The sequence below is a fragment of the Ahaetulla prasina genome, chromosome 2, assembly GCF_028640845.1.
Source record: "Ahaetulla prasina isolate Xishuangbanna chromosome 2, ASM2864084v1, whole genome shotgun sequence".
NCBI lineage: Eukaryota > Metazoa > Chordata > Lepidosauria > Squamata > Colubridae > Ahaetulla > Ahaetulla prasina.
This window is the reverse complement of record NC_080540.1, coordinates 32,862,528-32,888,772: the sequence shown is the minus strand read 5'-3', so window position 1 is coordinate 32,888,772 and position 26,245 is coordinate 32,862,528. Positions and strand designations below refer to the sequence as shown.

Sequence of the window (26,245 nt, the reverse complement as noted above, 5' to 3'; positions counted from 1 at the left end):
TCATCATCATCTTTATGTCCAGCTTATCTCTTAGCCAGTGGTGAGAAAAATGGAAGATGGGTGCGCTTTGTGTACAAGCTTGGGCTTCTAGAAGAACAGCTTCTTCACACAGCTAATGAATGAATGAAAATCCTGAGAGTTATTCAATTTTTATTCATGCATTCATCTATTTAGCCAAATTACTGTTTAATGTCTCACTTTTCTTCCAGCATGGCCTATCTCAAATGGTCATACTTGATTAACAAATAGTTTTCCATCCTAGCATTAATCAGACTAGCTTAGTGTTACCATTGTGTGGTTTCTGGTTGTGTCCATCAGCCCCTCTAAACACTTATTGATGAGCTATGCACGGATAATCATTCTAATTATTTTTTTATATATAATATATATTTACTACTTTATTCAAAAGTACAAGGCAGCATAGATGTCACCCTGTATCGATATACCTGTGAGGTAGGTTGGGCTCTGAATAAGTGACTAGACTTAGCTTTCATCCAACACCTTAATCACTACCCTACACTGACTCTCACTCATTCTATTCATTCTTTTTGCGTAAGATTTCTCTACAGAGAAATATTTTGTACTGAACATATACACATCCTTTTTAAATGTACAGTCCACCTTAGTCAAGAAATGCTGGAAGAGCATCCAAATGTTATTTTATACTCATTCTAATGATCCAGTACTCACTGGAGAAGAGCCTAATGCTGGGAAAGATTGAGGGCAAAAGAAGAAGGGGACGACAGAGAACGAGGTGGCTGGATGAAATTACTGAAGCAGTAGGCGTGAGTTTAAATGGATTCCAGAGGATGGTAGACAACAGGAAGGCCTGGAGGAACGTTGTCCATGGGGTCGCGATGGGTTGGATACCACTTTGCAACTAACAACAACAATGATCAATACAGATAGCAGTGCTAGAAACACATGGAAATATTTTGACAAGATATTATTTCCTTTCCATGTATATCAGCTCTTACAAATGGAATTTAGTCAATGAGTTATATGAGCTACCTTAAGAATAGAGTATGGATACTCAGTGGTTTGTATTTTGACTAGAAGGCTATATTTCATATAAACTAGAAACATGATTAGTCATATAATTATAAATCCCCCAGATGATCCAGGGAACAGCTAACTCCTCATTTGAAGTATATAAATCCAAGTTGCACCCAGTCAACTAAGAGAACATCTGGCCTCACTTATAAATTCCCCATGGGATGTATAATAAAATGTATTGAGAAGCTTTGGAAATGTTAAGGATTTCAGAATAATCCTGGTGGATTTGTGAAATTGATTCTTGCGACTTTTAATTATATCTTCATTTTCAACCCTGTCTAAAGTCCAGATTGTTAAAAGGACCACTGGCATTCTGTTTGATAGTGAAAGTGGTCAAATCTTATCAACTTCCCCGAAGTGCAAGATGAAGGAATACTAAGGACAGGGAAATAGAAACAATGGGATGGCACAGGGATAAGGCTGAAGGTCCATCTGATACCCAACATTATAAAAATCATGCTGAATCTTCTCTAAACCTAACCTCACTGATGCAACTTTCTCATGACACCTGCTGAGTTTCAAGCTCTACTTTGATGGTTGTTGGTGATTTTGATGATTGTTTGTCATTCGTTACTGTTGCTGCTGAATAGCAGTGTGGCATGATTTTATCATGGTTTTGACTGCTTCGGCAATTCTATTGACCTGTTGCATTAATCATATTTTCGATTCAGCCAAACTTTTTAAAAGCAAGGTAATTTTTTCTTGAATAATATTTACCAGTTCTGCTGCAGATATCTGCAGATAGGCACATTAATGCAGCTGATAATACCAGGCAGACTGATGGAAAGAAAATGAAGGGGTTGCCAAATAGTTCAAGGGCTTGACATTTGTCTTTTCTTATTTATTATTATTTTTATTTATTAATCAAAGATATATGGCGGCCCATCTCACAGAAAGCGACTCTGGAGAGACAACAATGCAATAAAATAGTAGAAATGAACAGTACAGTTCTAGGCTGCATAAACAGAGGGATAGAATCAAAATCATGTGAAGTGTTAATACCACTTTATAATGCCTTGGTAAGGCCACACTTGGAATAGTGCATCCAGTTTTGGTCACCACAATGCAAAAAAGATGTCGAGACTCTAGAGAAGAAAAGAGCAACAAAGATCATTAGGGGACTGGAGGCTAAAACATATGAGGAATCGTTGCAGGAATTGGGTGTGTCTAGTTTAATGAAAAGAAGGACTAGGGGAGACATGATAGCAGTGTTCCAATATCTCACCTGAGGGTAGGACAAGAAGCAATGGGTGGAAACTAAGGAAAGAAGGAGCTTAGAACTAAGGAGAAATTTCCTGACAGAACAGAAGTTGTGAATGCTCCAACACTGGAAGTTTTTAAGAAGAGATTGGACAACCTTTTGTCTGAAACGATATAGGGTTTCCTGTCTGAACAGGGGGTTGGACTAGAAGACCTCCAAGGTCCCTTATACTCTGATATTCTGTTATTCATTTATCTGTATATTCATCCTTATTTCCCCTTAAGGTATGCAGAAGCAAGGGGTTGGACTAGAAGACCTTCAAGGTCCCTTCCAACTCTGTTATTCTATTCTATTCTATCCTAACAAAACTAAGAAAGTAATAAGCAGAGGAATATTAACAGCAAGGGACCCACCTAACTAGTTTACTCATCCCTTGCAGTTCCTAGGCCTGCTGACATAGACACGTCTTGAACGACCTTTGGAAATATAGGAGGGAAGAAATTTCACAATGTAGGCACCATGGAAGAAAAGACTTGCTGTCTAGGGCCTGCCAAATGAAACTCCCTAGATGGTAGAACCAGTGGTGGGTTTCAAATTTTTTTACTACTGGTTCTATGGGTGTGGCTTGATGGGCGTGGCTTGGTAGGCATGGCAGGGGAAGGATACTGTAAAATCTCCATTCCCTCCCCAATCCAGGGGAAGGATACTGCAAAATTCCCATTTCTTCCCAATCAACTGGGACTTGGGAGGCAGAGAATAGATGGGGGCAGGGCCAGTCAGAATTTTTACTACCGGTTCTCCAAACTACTCAAAATTTCTGCTACCGGTTCTCCAGAACTGGTTAGAACCTGCTGAAACCTACCTCTGGGCAGAACCCATAACATGCCGATTCTTTTGGATGTGTTGGAAAGGGTAGATGAAGGAAGAGGAGGTCCTTCAAATAATCCAATCCCATGCCATGGAGGGCTTTTGTCAAGAACCAAGAATGACTCAAGGGGTTACTTAAGAGCAGTTTCCTTCCTTGTTCTTCATCTACAGACAGAATCTTGCTAGACTATTTGCATAACTACGGCAGAGGTGGTATTCAGCAGGTTCTAACCAGTTCTGGAGAACCAGTAGCGGAAATTTTGAGTATTTCGGGGAACTGGCAAATACCACCTCTGACTGGCCCCACCCCCATCTATTCTCTGCCTCCCAAGTCCCAGCTGATCGGGAAGGAAATGGGGATTTTACAGTATTTTTCCCTTGCCACGCCCACCAAACCAAGCCATGCCCACCAAGCCACGCCCACAGAACCGGTATTAAATAATTTGAATCCCACCACTGAACTACAGATATACTCTGGGAAAAGCTAGGGAAAAGCTGTTTTAACTTTCTTCTTGTGAACCAAATTTTTCAAGCTCCACTGCTCCTTTATCCTCTGGAAAGCAGCCCCTCCCTCCCTCCAGACAACATTCTACCACAGCTTTACAGATCAACACTAGCACTTTTTACACTAACACCAGATGACACGGGCAGTTTAGAAATGTGATAAATAAACAAACACTATAAACTGATTGATACACAAGGATTATTAGTATATCTCCAAATCCAAATTTCATTTTTTCCCCGCAACACTCCAATTCTACTGCCGGCTTCATTGCCGTGACTTTTTAATGTTACATTCCGCTACCCAGATGTCACCCAGCTTTGTAGACAACACTACATTAGAAAGTTATTTCCTACTGTAGCAAAGCTTAGATGATACAATAGCTGTAGGCAAATTAACCACACTGTTGTTCCACTGGCAGAAAACTCATTTTCATTTCGATATTAGCTCTCGGTATGTTATAAATCCATCTTGTAATGTTATTAAAGGAGGGGATTTAAAAGAGTGTGTGTGGGGGGGGTGAAAGCCTTCCTTGAGCACATGGCAGAGTGGCGCCTCCAGCACTTAAGAAGGGGGAGGGGCTTAAAATGAATGCAAATTTGCTCACATCAATTCCGCACAACTTGAAAAATGGGTGTGTCCCTGTTGCTCCTGATAGAGTAGCTGCTATTTTACATTTCAGGCTTATAGCAATACGTGGAATGAATTGCCAAGCAGATTTCCAAAGAGAACGAAGACAGTAAACAAAGGGATAAAAGAATACAAAGCATAGGTTATTTTACATTTTTTAATGAAGCTAGATGGAGGCTTGACAGCTGATGAGAATGGTAACCTTCCCTGCTTCTGCCATCTAAAGATTCTCAGGATTGGTTGCGTTGTCCTATTATTGTGGGAAGAGGCATTCTCCTGGGGACTTGACTAACAAGACTTGTAGGGCTTCAGAGTTATGCACTATGGTTTTTGAATTTTGCTTCCAAATAAAAAGAAACCAGGAGCTTGTGGAAATGTTTTCCTTGAAAGCCATCTCAGTTTATAAGTTTCAGGTTCTTCTGAAATAGCTGCACTTTCTGGACTGCTTTCAAGGAGAGCTCCATAAGTAACGAATTATAGTATTGGCCTAACAGCATCAGAGTATAGGTTCTTGACCAGAATAACTCTAGAAGAAGTCACAACTTGAACAAGAGCTTAGAACCGGACAATGACTCTGTGACATTAAAACCGTCTGTTAAGTTGACTGATAAAGCTCAACCTGGGATCATTTCAAAATCATTTTGTCTCTGATCATTTGTTCAGAGACAAAGTCCTTCAGTCTAGGTCATATTTGTGCACTCAAGCCATATCATATCATATCATATCATATCATATCATATCATATCATATCATATCATATCATATCATAGTTTAATGAAAAGAAGGACTAGGGGTGACATGATAGCAGTGTTCCAATATCTCAGGGCTTGCCACAAAGAAGAGGGAGTCAAACTATTCTCCAAAGACCTGAGGGTAGAACAAGAAGCAATGGGTGGAAACTAATCAAGGAGAGAAGCAACTTAGAACTAAGGAGAAATTTCCTGACAGTTAGAACAATTAATCAGTGGAACAACTTGCCTTCAGAAGTTGTGAATGCTCCAATACTGGAAATTTTTAAGAAAATGTTGGATAACCATTTGTCCGAAGTGGTGTAGAGTTAGCTGCCTAAGCAAGGACTAGAAGACCTTCAAGGTGCCTTCCAATTCTGTTATTCCATTCCGTTCCATTCCATTCCATTCTATATCATATATATCATATACAATGTGATTATAGATTCATGGAATCATAATAAATGATAGAACTAGAAAGGACTTTCTAAGCTAACTACAGTTCAGGAGCTCCCTATGAGATACCAAATGTTTAACCCTTCAAATCATGGAGCACTCAGACAACCAATTAAATAAATCAAGACAGTGTTTCCCAATCTATGGTCTGCAGATCCCTGCAGGTCCATGATGTGATGGGGTCCGCAAAAGCTTGAAGAAATGTTATGACTTAAATTTTGAGTTAAGTCTTGGGGGTCCGTGGCCATAGTCCATGGCCACAAAAGGTATTTAAAGGGGCTCTGTGGTGAAGACAAAGATAAGAACCACTGAATTAAGGCATTTCCCCATTTGTCCTGCATCTCTTGTTTGTTTTCATCACTTGTTACCAGTCTATTTGGGAGTGTTGAAGAATAAAAAAATGATTGATGAAATCTGGGAATTACAGATTGCTTTTGAGATGAGCAATATCTTCTCTTTCTACTTTCCTTTGCATCAAGTTTAGATTTGGTTAAGAATGCTGGGGAATTTTGTTGGGTCTCATATTAAAATGAACCAGTTGAATCTATATTTCCTGAATTCACATGGGTAAAGGAAATGCAATTATCTTCTGAATGTGGCAATTCTTCCAATCTTTCAAAGCAGGTTTTGAGTCAAGAAAAGTTCTTTCACACACATGCACATTCATTTTGAAAATAATTTCAGAATGCATTTTGCTGCAAAATCTGTGAAAACACATTGAAATAATGCATAATGTGTTTGAAGTAGGATACTTTGAGCTTGGTCATTTGAGAACACAGGTTTGATCTATTTGATAATCTATTGGCTAGTCTATTGGTTTTTTGACTATCCATGGTATTCCATGAAGTCTTCTCCAACAAGTTCAAAGGGATCAATATTCTTCCTATCCTGTTTCTTTAAAGTCCAATTTTCCCTATCATAGAGGTTCACAGGGAATATTGCTCAATTCTGATCGTGATAGGTATAGATACAGCATTTGCGTATCTTCATCCTTCTTTGAAGTAGATTGGAAGAAACAGACAAAAGAAATCACTTGTTTGCACAATGCATAATTAACTTGTGGACTCATGTGCTGTAGACTGCTGCCTTGGATGGCTTTAGGAAAGGAATTAGATAAATTAGATAAATCCACAGTGAAATGTGGCTTAGGGCCACTTTTAACAGTTACAAACTTTGCAGCATCCCCATGGTCATGTGATCAAAATGCAGATGCTTGTCAACAGGTTCATTTTTATGACCGTTGCTGTGTCCCAAGGTCATGTGGTCACCTTTTACAATCTTCTGACAAGCAAAGTGGTTTCTGACAAGCACCCTAGTTGCTGGATGGGCGTGGCCATGGTTGGCCTCCTGCACCATGGTGGAGGGAGTGCGTTTTTGCCCTCCCTGGGCTCCAGAAGCTTTTCTCGAGCTTCACAGCCTGGGGAGGCTGTTTTCACAGCCTCCCCAGGCTCCAGAGGCCCTTCCCAAACTTCTGGTAGGGCTATTTTTCACCTTCCCCAGGCCTCCGCGCATGCCCTGCATGTACCTGCATCCAAAACGGGCCGTGTGAGGACTCCTGGGAAGGGTGGGGCAGGGTGGGCAGGGCCAGCCAAGAATGGGATTTGGGGGTTCTCTGAACTGCACAGAATCTTAGCTAGAGGTTCTCCCGAACCCCTGCAAACCCAGCAGCCCACCCTGGCCTGGAGATTCACTTAGCAACTATGGCAAGAAAGGTCGTAAAATGGGGCAAAGCTCACTTAACACAAGTCTCACTTAACAACAGGAAGTGTTGAGCTCAATTGTGGTTGTAAATCGAGGACCACCTGTAGAAGATGTGAGATTTCACTACGTATTTCTACCAACCTGCCTTCCATTGGGGACCTATATACTACATGAATCAAAAAGAGGGTTGTGTAAATATTTATAGATCCCTCACATCCTAGACATAAACTGTTTCAAATCCTACCCTCAAAATGACACTATAGAGCAGGGGTCTCCAACCTTGGTCCCTTTAAGACTTGTGGACTTCAACTCCCAGAGTTCCTCGGCCAGCTTTGCTGGCTAAGGGACTGTGGGAGTTAAAGTCCACAAGTCTTAAAGGGACCAAAGTTGGAGACCCCTACTATAGAGCACTGCACACCAGAACAATTAGACACAAGAACAGTTTTTTCCTGAAGGCCATCACTCTGCTAAACAAATAATTCCCTCAACACTGTCAAACTACTTACTAAATCTGCACTACTATTAATCTTCTCATCGTTCCCATCACCCATCTCCTTCCACTTATGACTGTAACTTTGTTGCTTATATCCTTACAATTTATACTGATATTGATTATTTCCTGACTGCTTAATTGTAGCCTATGACTATCATTAAGTGTTGTAAGTGTTGTACCTTGATGAAGGTATCTTTTCTTTTATGTACACTGAGAGCATATGCACCAAGACAAATTCCTTGTGTATCCAATCACACTTGGCCAATAAAAAATACTACTCTATTCTACTCTATATCTCATTAGGCCCACCAAATCCTTTCATAAGGGTCAATTGTAGAGAGATTATAGGAAGATTTACAATGTAGAGAAAGGGAAGCAGAGTTCTGGAGAATTGCCATTTGGCATATGTTGACTTGTTTTAACTTAGTGGAATAAAACGCTCAGCAATGCATGTTAATGGTATTTTCAATTCCCTTATCTTGGTTCTGGGAATCTGGAAGGATGAAAATTGCCCTTTTATTTATTTATTTTTAAGAAAGGGAAGGGGCTGTGTTTTCAAAGTTAAAATCTAAGCCCAAGATCATTTATCTTTTCATAATGCTGCTGTTAACCTTTAAATACATTATATCTTTGAATAAAGCTACAACTTCATCAAGGGATGAAGGAAAGCAATTGATTCTTCAACTTAGTTTTGTAGCCTATAATCTAATCTCTAGGATGTTGCCTTGGTCTGATTTCTTTGACATAATTACTCATTCCCTGCTTCTTCAATGAACACCTCACTCAAATTGAGAGATGTTTGTGATGTCAGTCTTCATCTAAAGCAGGACAGAAGGGAGGAAATGCTGGGAAAAGAAACCCAAGACATCTGTGTGCAATGCACCCAATCTTTCTAAAAAGCAGGTCACAGCACCGTTTTAAGGATCTTTAAAGTAGGATAAATATAAGAGAACTTTGACCTGTTGTGCTGTTAGAAATTAATTACCGGTAAAACTTCTAGCAGTTGGAAATCTTTGGAAAAGATTCCAAAACCTTTGGAAATCTAGCTGCCAGGGGGGAAAGAAATCACAACTTGCTCAGCGTCAGGACAGATTTAAAAACAAAAAATAAATAAACCTACTGCCATATTGCTTTAAAATCCTTATTGTGTGGTACAAATATTCTTCTAAAAACTTCCTTTCTTTAAGAAGATCATTACCGATGTCTGGCTTCCCAGCTTTCCTGATAAATTATCCTCCTGTTTCACTTCAAGCATAAAAACTCCTCCACCAATAAGCGCCAACTGTCACTTTTGATCACTTGTAAACAGTCAGACTCTTTGAATATTTCTCTTTGGGAGAAAAGGATTCACTTCCTCCCTCCCCCACCCTCCCCGCCCCCCAGTGTGAAGTTGCCAGGAAAGCTGACAGCCTGGTTTTAAGTTGTTTTATTAAAACGGATAACACTGTGGCATGGCAGACTGTTGTTGTTGTCATTGTTGCGATAGAGCTTGAGGGAAATTCAATATGTCATTCATTAACTCATCCGCACAAAGCAAGCTCACTCTTTCTTCCACTTTGCGGCAAGAAAGTCCCAGTTCAAAAATATACAAAATTACTGTCATCTCCCAAATCAACAGCTTGCCCAGGATTTGACAAGCACTTACACAGGAAGTGTACAATTAGAGGAAATAACATGGAGGCAAGGAGCACAGTGGCTTGCATGGTTAGGACACTGGTTTAGAGATTAGCAAGCCCATGTTTGAGACCTGAGTGCTGCCATGGGGTTGTATGAGCACCTGTCCTTCACTCCAGATCCTGCCGGTGAAATGACAGGAGCCCCCAATTGGGCATCTCCAGGGCAATGGTGATGTCAGCAGCTAGAACCCAGAAGCGCCCGGTGCTTCTGACAGGAGGGCAATGCAACATGGAGGCACAGATTTAGAAGCTCCTTGGCAAAGGATCTGCTTTTTTCTAAATGGTGTTCCTGGTCACAGTTATAAACTTCCCATAAGTCTCTGGAGCAAAGTCATATTGAATGCTGTAGGGGGTTGTGAGAATTGTCAACGATAGGCAGCTCCTCAAACCTAACTGTCCATCTTAATCAGTGTTTTTAAACTTGGCAACTTTAGGATGTGTGGACTTCAGCCACAAGAATTCCCCAGACTACATGGGAAATTAAGTTGCCAAATTTGAGAAATGCTATCTAGATGAGATTAGAAATGTTGCTTTGATCATCCTTCTCCTCTGCACGGAAGGAATCAGGGAGTAGGACTAGGGGGTGACATGCTAGCAATGTTCCAATATCTAAGGGGCTGTCATAAAGAAGAGGAGGTCAACTTATTTTCCAAACATCTGAAAGCAGGACAAAAAGCAATGGATAGAAACTAATCAAGGAGAGAACCAAACTAGAACTAAGAAGAAATTTCCTAATACTTAGAATACTTAATCAGTGGAACAACTTGCCTCCAGAAGTTGTAGGTGCTCCAACACTGGAAGTTTCTAAGAAGACATTGGACAACCATCTGTCTGAAATGGTACAGGATCTCCATTTGAGCAGGGGGTTGGACTACAGGTAGAAGACCTCCAAGGTCCCTTCCAACGCTGGTATTATGTTATTTGTTTCAGACACTAAAAATCCAGGCCAGATGTGCTTATAGATGCCTGAATTAGGAGGGATAAGAATGAATTGTGTAATGTGATTGTTGTTGAAGGCTTCAGTCTAAAACAGGGCTCTCCAACCTTGGCAACTTTAAGCCTGGCGGACTTCAACTCCCAGAATTCTCCAACCAGCAAAGCTGGCTGGGTTATTCTGGGAGTTGAAGTCCGCCAGGCTTAAAGTTGCCAAGGTTGGAGAACCCTGGTCTAAAATACATTTACAAGGAGTAAAATCCACTTACGCTGAATGATGAAGTGAGTGAGATCTACATCTGAGTGAACATGAAACGTCAACTTCTGCCTCCTTTTCCTTTTTTTTAATCTCTCCCCCCCCTTTGGGGATGGGTGAGTTTTTTTCAACAAGGATGATTTCACTCTCTCTCTCCCACAATTCATTTATTTTATTTCCAGTCCTCCACGTATCTGATTCAACTGTAATAGGCTGACCACATTTGACCTATAACAAAAGCTTTATTAAATTGTAAGCCTCAGCCTGGAATGAGGTTAAGACCCGCCGTCAGAGAAGGCTTCTCCTAGAAAATGGTTTCCTCTATGATCCTTCTGGTTGTTTTAAGATACATTGATCATGTCACACATGGAGATGCTTCTGAAGTTCTCCTTGCCTGAATTGCTTCTCAAGTATTAGATTTCTGAGGTGTCAGGTCTCCTTTCTGGAATAGGTGCATTAGGAAATATTCACTGTTCCTCTCCCTGTATTACAGAAATACTAGGTACAGTATATACTTTTTAAATAATTTACTTATTTGTCAAACACGTATAAGGTAACAGATATAACTATAAACATGATTATGAATACAGAATAAGGATAAGAATAAATGGGGAGAGTAGGACAGGGACGGTAGGCAGGTTGGTGCGCTTATGCACGCCCCTTATAGACCTCTTAGGAATGGGGTGAGGTCAACAGTAGACAGTCTAATGTTAAAGTTTTGGGGGTTTGGGGAAGAAACTAGAGAGTCAGGTAGTGCATTCCAGGCATTGACTACTCTGTTGCTGAAGTTTTATTTTCTGCAATTGAGTTTGGAGCATTTTACCTTAAGTTTGTATCTATTGTATGTTTGTGTATTGTTGCGGTTGAAGCTGAAGTAGTTATTGACAGGTAGGATGTTGTTTTAGCCTGTTCTTTGATAATTTTGTGTACTACTCTTAGGTCAGACTGAAGGCAGCGTAGTTCTAAATTGTTTAATCCCAAAATTTCAAGCCTGGTGACATAAGGTATCCTGTTTGTGAGCAAAGGAGTGGAGGACTCTTCTCGTGAAATACCTCTGGACTCGCTCAATTGTATTAATATCCAATATACAATGCAGGTTCCAGGCAGATGAGCTGTATTCGAGAATTGGTCTAACAAAGGTTTTGTATGGCCTAGTTTGCAGTACATAATATTTGCTTTTGGTTTTGTCTCCTGGTTCTTCCTTTACACAAAGCATTGTGTATGTGTATACATACATGTTGTGTATAAGGTAAATGAACTGGAGGAACTAAAAGCTGAGGAAGTTGAGATGATGAAGTTCGAGAATTTGAAATCTTCCCAATTAATCAAAAATCGGAAATAAATTATTGGAATCAAAGAACAGGCTAAAAACACCACGCCCTTTATGATCATAACATTCATTGCTTCAATTATTTCCTCCTCAAAATAGTAACCCTTTCTTCTTTCCTATTAAGCTTCAGCATCATGACAAAGAGGCAGAAGATTCCCCCACCAAATGGAGATCTGAGGAAGAAATGGCAATTGAAGCTGCAATCCTCAAGACATATTTTCAGTGAATGAAGAGGTAACTTACTCCTTGCATAGAGAATTATACATTTCCTTATCATATATTATAGGAATTATGTATTACAATAAATAACTATATCTTCCCACATAGAAGAAGAACTCAAGTTAAGTTCACACATTTAGTGACCATTCAAAGTTACAAGTAGTGCTGAATGTGGGGACTTATAACCAAGCCTCACAGTTCCAGTGAGTTCCATAGCCCCAAACATTCCAATGTCCTTGCAATCACATGACTGCATGAACCTGGGCTTCTGTGGTGGCACAGTGGTTAGGAGGCAGTATTGCAGTCTAATTCTGCCCACAGCCAGGAGTTCGATCCTCACCGAAACAGGGTTGATTCAGCCTTCCATCCTTCCGTGGTCAGTAAAATGAGGACCCAGATATTTGGGGGCAATATGCTGACTCTATAAACCACTTAGAGAGGGGCTGTAAAAGCACTATGAAGCGGTATATAAGTAAGTGGCATTGCTATTGCTCTGTGCTTAGTTCATGATTATGATACTTCAATGAGCTGGGATCAGCTGATTGTGATTTCCGACACTCCCTGCCAGCTTCCCAGAAGCAAAGTCAATACAGAAGCTGGCAGGATGTCAAAGGTAACTCTTTTTTCTTTTCTTTTTGTGCCTGAAATCCATGTTGTCTGCCTGCAGCACCACCCCCTCCCCATTGACAGTATGGGAAGGGAGGTGTACAGTACCCTATCCCCACGTACCCACCTGTACTCTATAGCAACCATGTCTAGCACCTCTGTACCATCTTGCATTACCTACACACTCACCCACCAGCCTGCTTTCCTGGGACTTCTGCCTCTTCCCACTTAACAACTCAAATGGGCCTGAGGTCATGGCAGTAATTGGGATTGCTGCAGTGATGAAATCCATTTTTTAAAATACTGGTTTTATGGGCGTGGCTTGGTGGGCATGGTGTGGCTTGGTGAGCATGGCAGGGGAAGGATACTGCAAAATCCCCATTCCCTCCCCACTCCTGGGGAAAGGATACTGCAAAATCCCCATTCCCACCCCACTCTGGGGCCAGCCAGAGGTGGTATTTGCCGGTTCTCCAAACTGCTCAAAATTTCCACTACTGGTTCTCCAGAACCTGTCAGAACCTCCTGGATTGCTGGGATTACTGTTACTAAGCAATGCAGTCATATGACATTGCAATTTACAATCACATTGTTCAGTGATGGAAATTCCAGTCCCAATTGCCATTGTAACACCTATATCATTTGTAGCCATGTTAGAGTGTTGCAGAAAAAATTGACTATAAGAAACATAATAAAAATCTACTACTGTGTTTATAATGAGTGCATTGCTAAATAACCCTTTGTGGTTAATATTGTAGTATTCTTGTTATAATTTCTAAAATTTGGGGAATTATCTTTCAGTGGACAAATCAGTCAGTTTCATAATATTTGTCCAAATCACATTAAGAATTTGACTAAAGAAAATCCATGTAAAATTCACATCTCGTTGGTCCAGAATTTTCATTCATTGATATTCTTTGGAAACTTTCCTTTTAAAAATCATCTTTCTATTTCCCACTGCCTTACACATTGCAAAACATAACTTTTTAAATGCATGCTTTATTTTTTGAGTTGACCTCAGCATTCAAGTGGCATTCAAACATTGCTCGTTCATTCCTAACTACAGTAACATGAACAAGCATAAAGATTTTAAAAACTTTGGAACAAGGAAAAAACTCCTGTCCGCGATAGTATTAGAAGCTTTTGAGCCAAGATGGGAGAACTACAACCAGAATCTCCTAGCCAAGGGTCTGCAAACTTGGCTCTTTTAAGACTTGTGGACTTCAGCTCCCAGCTTTGCTGGCTGGGGAACTCTGGGAGTTGAAGTCCACAAGTCTTAAAAGAGTCAAGTTTGCAGACCCCTGCGGCCTAGCCAGTTACCTGGGTTTGCTAACCCTCAACACATAATGGTATTTCATCTATGCTGGCTGGGGAATTCTGGGAGCTGAAGTCCCCACATCTTCAAGTGGCCAGTTATTATTTAAATCTTTATTCATCTAACACCTGATGTGTATGGCTAATCATTGTTTGACTAGAAATATAAACAATTAGCTTCCAATTGTTTTAAAATCAGCCATTTTCCTCTCCCAGTTATGAGATTTAGATGAATATTTGAGGTGAAATGATTTATGTACCATCGCTAAATAATATGTTTTTTAGGAATCACCTTCCATTACAGGATCAAATCTCTCTGTCAGGAACCACTGAGCTTCTTCATAAATGTATAGTCATGACATAACAACAAGAGATAGTGAAGAATATGAGGAGCTGATGGGAATGCCTCTTCTATGAACAGTTTTTCCTTTGTAAAAAAAAGCTTTCTAAACAAAAATGACCAGGATTAAGGCTTTAAGGTTGCCGAAACCTCAGGAAACTAAGAAGGCAAAGGTCTGTTGTGGAGACCTAGGTTAGGGATCTGCAAACTTGGCTCTTTTAAGACTTGTGGACATCAACTCTGGCTGGCTGAGGAACTCTGGGAGTTGACGGCCACAAATCTTAAAAGAGCCAAGTTTGAAGACCCCTGACCTAGGACAACTGACAGAAAACACAGCAGGATGCGTAATCCAAAGAAAACAGAATTCTAAAACAGAATTCTAAATTCTTGCCTTTATTGGGCTTTATGTTTGTTCGTTTGTTTCAAGGCTGTTTGTCTCAACCTTGTCACTCTGGGCAGTGAACAGCAACTAAAATTAAATGACCGCTGCAAAAAAAAAAAGGATTATAAAATAAAACTGTCTTGATTCACAATCATGATGGGCACTGGCTCCATGACAGTCATAAGTCCAGAACTACTTGTCGTTTTCAGGAGGATAAGGCTTGAAAAGGTATCCTTTCAAAAAGTGAAAAAGTGTTCTTAGCAAAACAAAAACAAAAAAAACCCCACCTTCTTTTGAGTTTTATCTGCTGCCATTCCTCCGTCACCGATTTGCAGCATCCCTGCAGTAAAGTTCTATATAATGCTGAATCAGGACCAGTTATCTTCTCACATAACAATCAGCTCTCTGAACTCAACTCAGCTGCCCTGGATTAGCTAGCCAATTGTGCCAGTTGCTTAATGAGCTTTCACTGTGGACAATAGGATCACAACATGAGAAATCACATTCTAATTAAAGCTATATATTTTTTTCTAAGGAAAAATAACTGAATTGCAATTTTTCTTTTCTTCCATTAACACATTCAAGCATCAGCACTTCCTGAACCGTCCAGGTCAAGGAGGTCTTGAGGAACTGCAGATTGCTTTCTTTCCCATTAATATGAGCGATGGGGAAGGGAAGAAAATCATTTGAATATAATAAATAAGCACTTAATGTATCCTAACGGTGCCTTTGCAAGCTTTGCAGTATTGCCAAGAGTTATTCTAATTTTTATTTCAATGTGCTTTCAGAATAGCTGATAGGCAGGAGATCAGCCACATTTCGTATTTATGTTGAAGGCAGTATTGTATACTGGAAAAAGAATCCCTGTGGATTTGGGCATGATAATCAGATACAGTTGGACCATGTCAACTTCATCCCATCTCTTTCATAGACTATCCTCATCGATGGGCATCCAAGAGTCCCAAGATCATATGCTTCCCAATCTTAATAAAGGAGAATGTTTGTAGCACAGGTTAAAATGAAGGGTCCTTGGTGCTCTCTGAACTTGCTTGTTTTCTTACAGACATTTCATTACTCAAACTAGGTAATGGACAATCTGAAGGGGTCTCTCCACACGTCAGCCTTAAGTGAAGCGTGCAAACCAGCGTCTGTGCTTCCTGCGTCTGATGAGGAGAGCACAACTTTCTCCTTCTGTCCTGCACTTTTTACAGAGGCACGGTTGAAAGTGTTTTAACAAACTGCATCACTGTTTGGTTTGGTAGTTGCAGTGCCTCAGATAGAAAGTCCATACAGAGAGTGGTAAAGACAACCAAGAAGATTATAGGAAACTTGCTTCCTGTTATTCAGGATACTGCTTATAAGCACTATGTGCTTAGAGCTCAAAGCATTGTTAGAGACCCCACACACGCACTTCATGGTCTGTTTCTGCTACTCCCCTCTTGGAGGAGGTTTCGAAGTATTTCTAGCAGAACTACTGGATTCTGTAACAGTTTTGTTCCCTATGCCATCTGTCTGGTACATTTGCAAGATTAGTTTTTGTCACCATGTACATGAATACATCCAAACTAGATTGTGTTGTTTCTCTGAGTCATATAATATATGTGGGTATATGTATAATTTTGTATTTATTTATTTATTTTGTCAAGTTTATGTAGTATATATTGGAGGTGGTGATCCTTTGAGAGTTGTGTGCAATGAAATTTCATTTTAATGTATGCCCATTAGTGTACATTCAAGGTGACAATACAGTTATTCTATCTATCTATCTATCTATCTATCTATCTATCTATCTATCTATCTATCTATCTATCTATCTATCTATCTATCTATCTATCACCATCAGTTCTAGCAAGGAATGGACTTTGCTCTCAGTTCATATTCTAGTGACTTGCCTTGTCAATCTTCCCTGTTGGTGGAAGTGGTCTTGGAGGTTCTTTGGTTGAGCTCTTTATTGTTAGCTTGTTTGGCAGTTTCTTGATTGGAGAATTGTTCACTTCTTGATTGGTTGGTCTGATATTAATCTTGGAGTTGATCTATGTTCATGTGAGTGTTGATTGCTGGTGGGGAGGTATTTTGGTCTTTGTGTTCTCTTTTTGGCTTGTTGATTGTTTCTTTTGCATAGTATGTAGCTATTGTTTATGTCTATGTGTCTATTGATGGCTACTTTGCCAGAGTGACCGGCTTCTAGAAATTCTCTAGCATTTTTTTAATTTGGCTTGGTCTAGGATGGTCACAGTTTCGCAGCTGGAACTGTGGTACGTCTGTTCATCATGACTTTTGACTGCTAATTGGTATTCATGGGTGCATTCTGCCAATCTTCTACTTCTTTGTCCTACGTAGAGGTTGTTGCAGTCATTACACTGTATGTTGTAGATCAATCCTTTTTTCTTCTTTTGGGGCTGTTGTATCTCCCTAAACTACTATTCCTGATCAAGGATGGCATTATTTCCCACGATCTTGAGATAAGAAACGCATGGATATTGTAAAGTAAGCCCTTAAAACATGGTTTAAAGAACCTGAGAAATCTTCTCTCAAACATAGGAAAAACTAGCCCTACTTTTCTTTGCTCTTTATTAGAATAGTTGATAGAGATATGACAACTAACTAATTAACTAAGTAAAATCAGTTGGAGACTTTTTTCCCTAATCTCTGTCAAAAAAAAGTTTGAATCAATTGGCCCAATGATTTATTTGACAGTCTCTTGTAGACTTAGTGAAAATGTAGGCAATGGATAGTATTTCCCAAGAAAGAGATATATTCTCGAATTCGGCTTTTGACATTTCCCCAGCTTTCCTTATTCTTTATATACAATCACTTCCATCTATGATTGCTGTCAAATGTTTTCAGTTTAGAAGAAAAAAACACAATAACAAAACCTTGGAGCACCATCAACAAAGGGCCTTTTTCTTCCTAAATGCCATTCATCTGTGTGATCTGCTTGTGACTCCATTCTGGGACTGTTTGCATATAATCCTTGCACAAATATACATTTTGGTAATCGGAGGTGGATTTTTCAACACACTCCAAGTCTTAAGTGCTATTAATTATTTCACCCACTCAGCCAACCGTAAGAACCATTAATTATCAAAGAGGAATGATAGCGAGTGACTCTTGCGCATAAGATTTCTAATTTCTAAACATTGGGAGAGGGGGGAAAGGAACTCTTTGATGTTAAAAGGAATATATTTTCTCCAGGTCACCTTCAGAAATCTGCTTATATAAAGAACATGTAAGTTCACCCCCACACGGACAACATCTGTCACTTGGAATGGCACGGGCACAAAACTTTCTCTTTCTATCAGCTTGATTGACTCCTTTTGTTTAAATAGATTTTCAAATTATTTAAAAGTCAATACGGAGGGTGGGGGGTGAGGAGAGAAAATCCCAAACCTAGCAAGTCTGTCTCACATTCTGGAGGCCGTTCCATAGGATTTGCAGCAATAAGAAGGAACAAACAGGAAGCAAGAGTTAATTAATTTAGTTCCTTTGAACTGAATTTCAGTAAAAGTCAATATTAGCAAGAAGGTTTATAGTCAAATACAAACTGGTTGTTGGCAATTGCTAATATGAACCTCTTTGGCGCAAGCAGGTGGTCCTCAACTTACAACCACAGTTGGGGCTAGATTTTTGTTGTTGTTAAGTGATTTATGCCAGATTTTACGGCCTTTCCTGCCACAGTTGTTAAAAGCAATAGCACTTAGACTTATATACCGCTTTACAGTGTTTTACAGAGTCAGCCTATTGCCCCCAACAATCTTGGCCCTCATTTTACCCACCTCGGAAGGAGTGGAGGCTGAGTCAACCTTGAGCCTGGTGAGATTCAAACTACCAAATTACAGGCAGCCGGCAGCCAGCAGGGAGCAGAAGTAGCCTGCAGTACCGCACTCTAACCACTGCACCACCCTGGCTCATTGAAGCAAATTACTACAATTAAGTGAATTATTCAGTCCTTAATAATTCCCACCCCCCCATTGATTTTGCTTGTTGGAAGCTGGCTGGGAAAATCTCAAACGGCGATCACAAAACACTGCAACCATCATAAATGTAGGTTGGTTGCCAAGTACCCTAATTTTCATCCCATGAGTGTACATATGCAGTAACGGTCATAAGTGTTACGGTTGGTGCGGTAAGTCACTCTTTTCAATGTTGCGGTAATGTCAAATGGTTGTAAATTGAAAACTACCTGCAGTGGAAATGGATGGAAGGGAAGGTGAACATGAGTAGAATCCATATTTCAAATAGAAAAAGAAAGTAAGGAAGCAGGTAAGGAAGAAATTACTTCACTTGGCTCAAAATAAGAGCTCCCCTGATGCTTATGGACCTCTTCCCTATAAAAAATTCTGGAGCATAAATAGCTGTAGGGCTTAGTCACATATCTGAATGAAATTTTGCATTCTTCTTCCTCAGATGCAGAGAATATAGAATGGTATTTATAGAGAATATAGACTGTATAGAGAATATACACGTAGAGAATATAGAATTTATACATGTTTACTCCATTGCCTGAATGGTGACTTTTTAAACAGAAAATTCCAATTCTATCCATCACATTTTGTGTATGTCATTGCATAAATTATTGCAATATCGTATCCCCTTAATAAGTGCAGAATGCAAGACAATCTACAAGATTTGGCTTGTCTTATTTTTGGGAATATATCTTTGGAAATTGGACGGATCTTTCAAAATGGAAAATATTTAATGCATATATATATAAACACTGCATGTTAGAAACAACTAAGGAGTTCTGCCACAGATAGGATACATGCCAATCATGCTTATTATTTCCCAACGTGAACCTATTCGTCTTTTTTTCAGGAAAAAAAAATATTTTTTGAAAATAAACCACATACAAATCATTTTTGAACAAAATATCAGTCAGGTACATAATTAAACATAATTCAAATTTCACCTCCCATTGATTTTGCTTGTTGGAAGCTGGCTGGGAAAATCTCAAACGGCGATCACAAAACACTGCAACCATCATAAATGTAGGTTGGTTGCCAAGTACCCTAGTTTTCATCCCATGAGTGTACATATGCAGTAACGGTCATAAGTGTTACGGTTGGTGCGGTAAGTCACTCTTTTCAATGTTGCGGTAATGTCAAATGGTTGTAAATTGAAAACTACCTGCAGTGGAAATGGATGGAAGGGAAGGTGAACATGAGTAGAATCCATATTTCAAATAGAAAAAGAAAGTAAGGAAGCAGGTAAGGAAGAAATTACTTCACTTGGCTCAAAATAAGAGCTCCCGCGATGCTTATGGACCTCTTCCCTATAAAAAATTCTGGAGCATAAATAGCTGTAGGGCTTAGTCACATATCTGAATGAAATTTTGCATTCTTCTTCCTCAGATGCAGAGAATATAGAATGGTATTTATAGAGAATATAGACTGTATAGAGAATATACATGTAGAGAATATACATGTAGAGAATTTATACATGTTCACTCCATTGCCTGAATGGTGACTTTTTAAACAGAAAATTCCAATTCTATCCATCACATTTTGTGTATGTTATTGCATAAATTATTGCAATATCATATCCCCTTAATAAGTGCAGAATGCAAGACAATCTACAAGATTTGGCTTCTCTTATTTTTGGGAATATATCTTTGGAAATTGGACGGATCTTTCAAACTGGAAAATATTTAATGCATATATATATAAACACTGCATGTTAGAAACAACTAAGGAGTTCTGCCACAGATAGGATACATGGCAATCATGCTTATTATTTCCCAACGTGAACCTATTCGTCTTTTTTTCAGGAAAAAATTTTTTTTAAAAAAATAAACCACATACAAATCATTTTTGAACAAGATATCAGTCAGGTACATAATTAAACATAATTCAAATTTCACCTCCCCCATTGTATCATTTATCCAATATATTTCCCTTTCCCTCTTAATATTTTATTATTTGCACATTTCTATCATAAAATCTGTTCCTTTCTCCTATCCTGAAATCAGTGTTAAATCGAGTCTAATCCCTATATTATCTAAACCCCCTTTCTTGCCCTTCCTTTCGTCATTAAAATATTTATCCCCAACACAATTTCCTTCAATCACCATCTATAATCCTTACATTCCACAAAATATAACAATAATTGTCCCTAGTTTCATCAAAAAAAAAACCCATAACAAAAAAAAGTAAAATAAAAGAGACAAAATAAAATCTAAAGAAATTTTCTCTTACATTTCATCAATTTCAAAAAGATCTCCCATCACCAATGATTTCCAAATTATCCATTCTTAATAAAAGAGCAAAACAGAAAAAAGCAAGCATTTCTTATTATTCAAAAAAAAATTCCATACTTATATTCAAATATTCTATTGGAAGTTTTATCTTAAATTATTTCAATTTCAGTACTTAAGCTTAGAAAAATTCATATTTTCTTAATTTAAATTCCTTAACACTCCTTTCCCTCTTTTTTCACCATTTTTATAATCCTCTGATAATCTTTAATACAGGCTTTAACTTTATTTTTAATATCATACATTTTATATTCTTCACTAGAATTGTTGCAGGCTACTCTTGTTTTTAAAACATTATTAATATTCCAATTCCATAGTTATCTCGTGTTCTTGCTTATTTGATGTTATAAATCTAAAGGTCTGCCATCTGGTTACAAAGTCCTCTCTTGAGCTGTCTTGCAATTGCAAAGACATATCCATCTTCCTTGGAACTGTCCTGAGATCACAGAAACATTTCCATCTTGTATTTCTTCCTTTGCCTCTATATGTCAGTCTTTAGTCTACAGTTACAATCCGCAATTAGCAAAGTATCCATTTTGTTTCTGTAGCACTACACCTTTTCTTTGTTTCAAATTCTTTCCTTTTTTCCAGATTTGTCCCATTATAACAATTTTTATATTCCTTTAAATCTAAATTTGTAGAGAATAAAGGAGCTTGGATGTATTCAATTAAAATAAAAAATAAATAAAATCAATTTAAAGTCTTCTTTAAATCCTTTCCCCCCCATTACTTCTTCCTCTTACATATAATCTTTAAATAATCAATAAAAATTCCAAAATTCTCAAAAGTCTGTTTTAGTTATAAAAAAACTTATGTTTCTCTATTTAATTGGGGCTTTAGACTTCAATTCCAAGCCCACTTTTGTCAGAATTAAGGTATTGTTTCATTTATTTCCTTCTGTTTTCACTTCCTGTTTAATTTAGCCGCTGTTTCACGATTATTCTTTTAAGGCTTGTGACAAAATTACTCAAATTGCCTCTTCGTGAGCTGGTATTAACTCACCCGGCTTCAATATCTTATTCAGTATTTGTGTTTTATCCTACTGCTCATTCTTGTGGCCATCCCGACTTTGGGCAGCTGATGGTGGCTGTGGTCCTCCTCGCTGGGTTGAGGGAAAAAAGCCGGAGCTGCAGAGAATTTCCAACTTCCTTGTTCACTCCGCTGCCTCCCTCATTCTTCGCTGCCTCTGCCGTTTCGGACTCCCATATCGCGGGGATTTTCGGTGGTCACCCTGGAGCTTTCGGGGCTTGGGACTGTTCCATCGCAATGCTGCCCCCCCCAACCTATTCATCTTTGAATCTTCCTTTCCAGACTGCTTCCAGTCCAAATCAGTTCACAGTATTTTCTGATCAGGACTTGTTTTTAAATTCTTTGTCCCCCATTGCCTTTGCTGATTTCCTTTGCTCTCTCCCTCATACTTTATTTATTTTATTTATTTATCAAACTTCTATACCGCCCTTCTCCCGAAGGACTCAGGGCAGTACAACTGTAACTTAGATTTACATTATGACAATATGCATAGAGTTATTTTATATTCCTTTCTTAATCATCATCACCAAAATAAATATTGTGTTTTTATCGTGACCACACTCCTGGTTGATATATCTATAGAGTACAATTCCATTATCTTGTTCTTAATCAATCACTCCCATATAATTTAAAAGGTGGAAGTCATCAGTATACAAGTAATCTGAATACATATTAGAAATATTCAGAAAACTACTTCAGATAGGATGGAGCTATGTTTTAATGAGGGAAAATTAATTACAAAGAGAGGCAATAGCACCACAGATCTTTATAGCATATTTGAACTCTTTTTAGTGAATGTTTGTGACCCAGTACTTCTTCTATAAGATTTCCATAAGCAGTGGAAACTTTGTACCTGGTCAGTTAGCAACAGCACTAATATTTTTTTTTTATTTGAATTTATATCCCGCCCTTCTCCGAAGACTCAGGGTGGCTTACATTGTGTTAAGCAGTAGTCTTCATCCATTTGTATATTATATACAAAGTCAACTTTTATTGCCCCCAACAATCTGGGTCCTCATTTTACCTACCTTATAAAGGATGGAAGGCTAAGTCAACCTTGGGCCTGGTGGGACTTGAACTTGCAGTAATTGCAAGCAGCTGTGTTAATAACAGACTGCTTAGTCTGTTGAGCCACCAGAGGCCCCTACATATTTACTGTGTATACCTCTTTAGTGCCTTATAGCCCTCTCTAAGTGGTTTACAGAGTCAACATAATGCCCCCAATGAGCTGGGTCCTCATTTTACTGACCTCGGAAGGATGGAAGGCTGAGTCAAACTTCAACCTGTCAGAATCAAATTCCTGGCAGTGAACAGTGTATTAACCAACAATACTGCATTCTAACTACTTCTCCAGATATTCTTTATAGATATAAGATATCTAAGGAGATATCATTAAGTGTTAAATTTGTATCCTATGACCATTATTAAGTGTTGTAAATGTTGTACCTTGATGAAGGTATCTTTTCTTTTATGTACACTGAGAGCCTATGCACCAAGACAAATTCCTTGTGTGTCCAATCACACTTGGCCAATAAAAAAAAATTCTATTCTTGTCATCTTAGCTCCTTAGCAAATCCACCCACTTGCTCCAGCAGAAGAGGCCTACTTTAGATCCCGTCTATTAAAGAATTATGGGTGGAGAGGTCCAAGACCTTTCTGCTATAGCCACCTCCTATCTCCTCACTGGAAGTAAGAATCTACTCCAACACTCTTGGCCTTCTAGAAGAGTCTGAAAACTGCTGGGTGGTCTGAGAGCCCGCATGGGGCACACCATGTTGGGGTGGCTCTTGGGGCAGAGCATCTCTTCCCCCATGGCACCCATCCTCTTCTTCTTCTTCTTTTTAGCTTCCTATTTAAGTTTCCTAATTTTAATTGCTTTGTATTACTTTTATTTTTTATTATTATATTTTAAGCTGCCTAGAATCATCGTATCAGTGAGATGGGGGAGCAAAAAAAAAATACTAAATAAATAAATTTAGTAAACAAAAAGTAACATGGACATCATAAAGTTAAGCAAGCTATGGTGCTAGTCTGGATCCCCAGTATTATAATTATATTTGTCATGATAATTGCCGCTCTGTGAGGTGAGTAGGGCTGAGAGAGAAGGACTGAGCCAAGTTATTATACTGTCACATAGGCATGACACATCTGGGTGACATGCATACTATTATGGTGACTTTATAAATAGATAATGCCCAAAGATTTAATTGTGATTTTCAGCTCTGCATATTGTATTTCCTCTATTACAATCAAAAATTCTATCTTGGAAAATGCTAATGAATACTGATTGCTTAATCTTATAATTTTTGCCTTATTTACATATGGGACAAAATGTTATTGTATTTAACAAAATATCTGATTTTATATTCAATCTTTTTCAGGAGCAACACAATCTTTTCAATTAGTTCTGAAGCGGGAGTAGTGGAGAAGAGCCTCTTTTGTTCCCAGCTAACCTAGAATTGAAATGATGGAGGATGACAACACATTCAATAAAGTTACTGGATAAAACAAAAAATGTTTTTATCAGTCAGAGTCTTACTTAGGTTAAGAGGCTTCTTAGCTTTGGTTTCATTAAAGTTATTTGAATTTGGGGTGTGTGTGTATGTATGTGTGAATAAATATTTCTGAGTTGTAACATCTCAAACCGAAAGCAAACACTAAAATTTTAAATAATAATTATATTGTGAAAAATATTTTATTGACGTTACTCATTGGATAGTTTGTTCTTTAACAATGTAAATAGTATTTTTTATGCTTGCTTTTGTATTGGAGCCTGGAAATTTCTATCACAAACAAGGGGCTTCAGAAAACTTTGCTGGATTGTTAGAAAGGTCTCTTCCCTACCTCTATTTTAAAAGGAAAATGATTCCGTTCCGAGGGAGGGTTTTGTGAGGCCATTAGTGACGTAGACACTACACTGAGAGTCCTTGACTTTGTACATGTTTTTTTTAGATTCCAGTATAAAGTTGGTTTCAAAGCAGCACAAAGAAAAACAGCAATAAGAAACGATCACTACAAAATAACATTTATCTATACCATAACGAAAAAGGTCTTGTCAATATAGAAAAATGCAAAGCAATATTTCAGCCTTTTCTTGAGTAGAATTTTGCTCCTAGGACAGGGGTGTCAAACTCGATTTCATTGAGGGTTGTGTTTGACTTCAGGTGACTGGTGTGGGTGTGGCCAGAGTGGGCATGGCCAGCATGATGTCACTTGTATCAGGAGGGCACTTGTGATGGCCCAAGCGCTCTGCCAGCAAAAACAGGCTCCTGAGTCCCATTTTTGGCCTCCTACAACCTTCTGCCAGCAAATATTGTGCTCGGGGGGGGGGGAGGGGGGGACACATGGCCCTCATGAGCTCTGTTTTTAGCTGGGACAACCTCCTGTAACCTTCTGCCACCAAAATGGAGCTCAGGGGGGCACACATGGCCTTCATGAGCTCTGTTTTCAACTGGGACAACCTGCAACCCTTTGCCAGCAAAAATGGAGCCTGTGGGGGGGGGCACGTACAGCTTTCGTGAGCCCCATATTTTCTGGCAGAGGCACCGCGGGCCGGTCCTTCGCTATTTCCAGGGCAACCCCACAGGCCAGATCTAAGCACCCCACGGGCCGCTTTTTGCCCCTACGACTTGAGTTTGACACCCCTATCCTAGGAAAATGTTTGCCTGCACAAAGACAGCTGTGTGAGCTTGGGCCAGTCACTCCTTCTCAGCCCTAGAAAACAGGCAATGGCAAGCCATTTGTGAAATCTTGCCAGGAGAACTGCTAAAACTTGTCCAGGTAGCCACTAGGAGCTAAACACTGACTGAAAAGCACTTACCCCCTCCCCCAGGTTATGGTTAGCCATTTTAGTGTGTGAACATAAGAATGAGTTAAATTTTAAATTGAATCAAAATGAGACAGAGAAAATTGAAAGTATCCAAAGACAAAAACAAAGGATGGGCAAATAAGAAACTAGTGGTCTGAAATCTAGGACTATAAAGTAATCTGGATACAAAGAAGAAATGTTTATTCCATGTGCATTGTGGGTTTTGTTGAACTTCTTTAATCAAATGTCTTTTTTTCTGACATGAAAGCATTCTGCCTGTAAAGACACAGCTTCTTTAAAGTGTCATTTGCCTTAAAGATAATCCATAAACAAAAGCAAGTATACCACTAACCCAAAACATCCTCACAAATTAGACCAAAGCCTCCTTTTTTACCAAGAATTGCCTGGGATTGGAGGAAAAGATAATTAGGAATAGGAGCACCAATACCTTTAAAAGATCCATCTTCT

The 26,245-nt window shown here is 39.0% G+C and overlaps 1 protein-coding gene across 1 annotated transcript in view; it reads left to right on the top strand.

Moving 5' to 3' along the window:
- FHIT (fragile histidine triad diadenosine triphosphatase) overlaps positions 1-24,595 on the top strand; it is a 338,852-nt gene extending 314,257 nt beyond the window's left edge. Inside the window, exons 5-6 of the mRNA XM_058167804.1 lie at positions 11,954-12,063; positions 24,351-24,595. Of these exons, the coding sequence (XP_058023787.1) occupies positions 11,954-12,055 (102 nt within the window). The 3' untranslated portion in view covers positions 12,056-12,063; positions 24,351-24,595. The remainder of the gene's footprint in view (positions 1-11,953; positions 12,064-24,350) is intronic.
- The last annotated feature ends 1,650 nt before the right edge of the window (positions 24,596-26,245 follow it).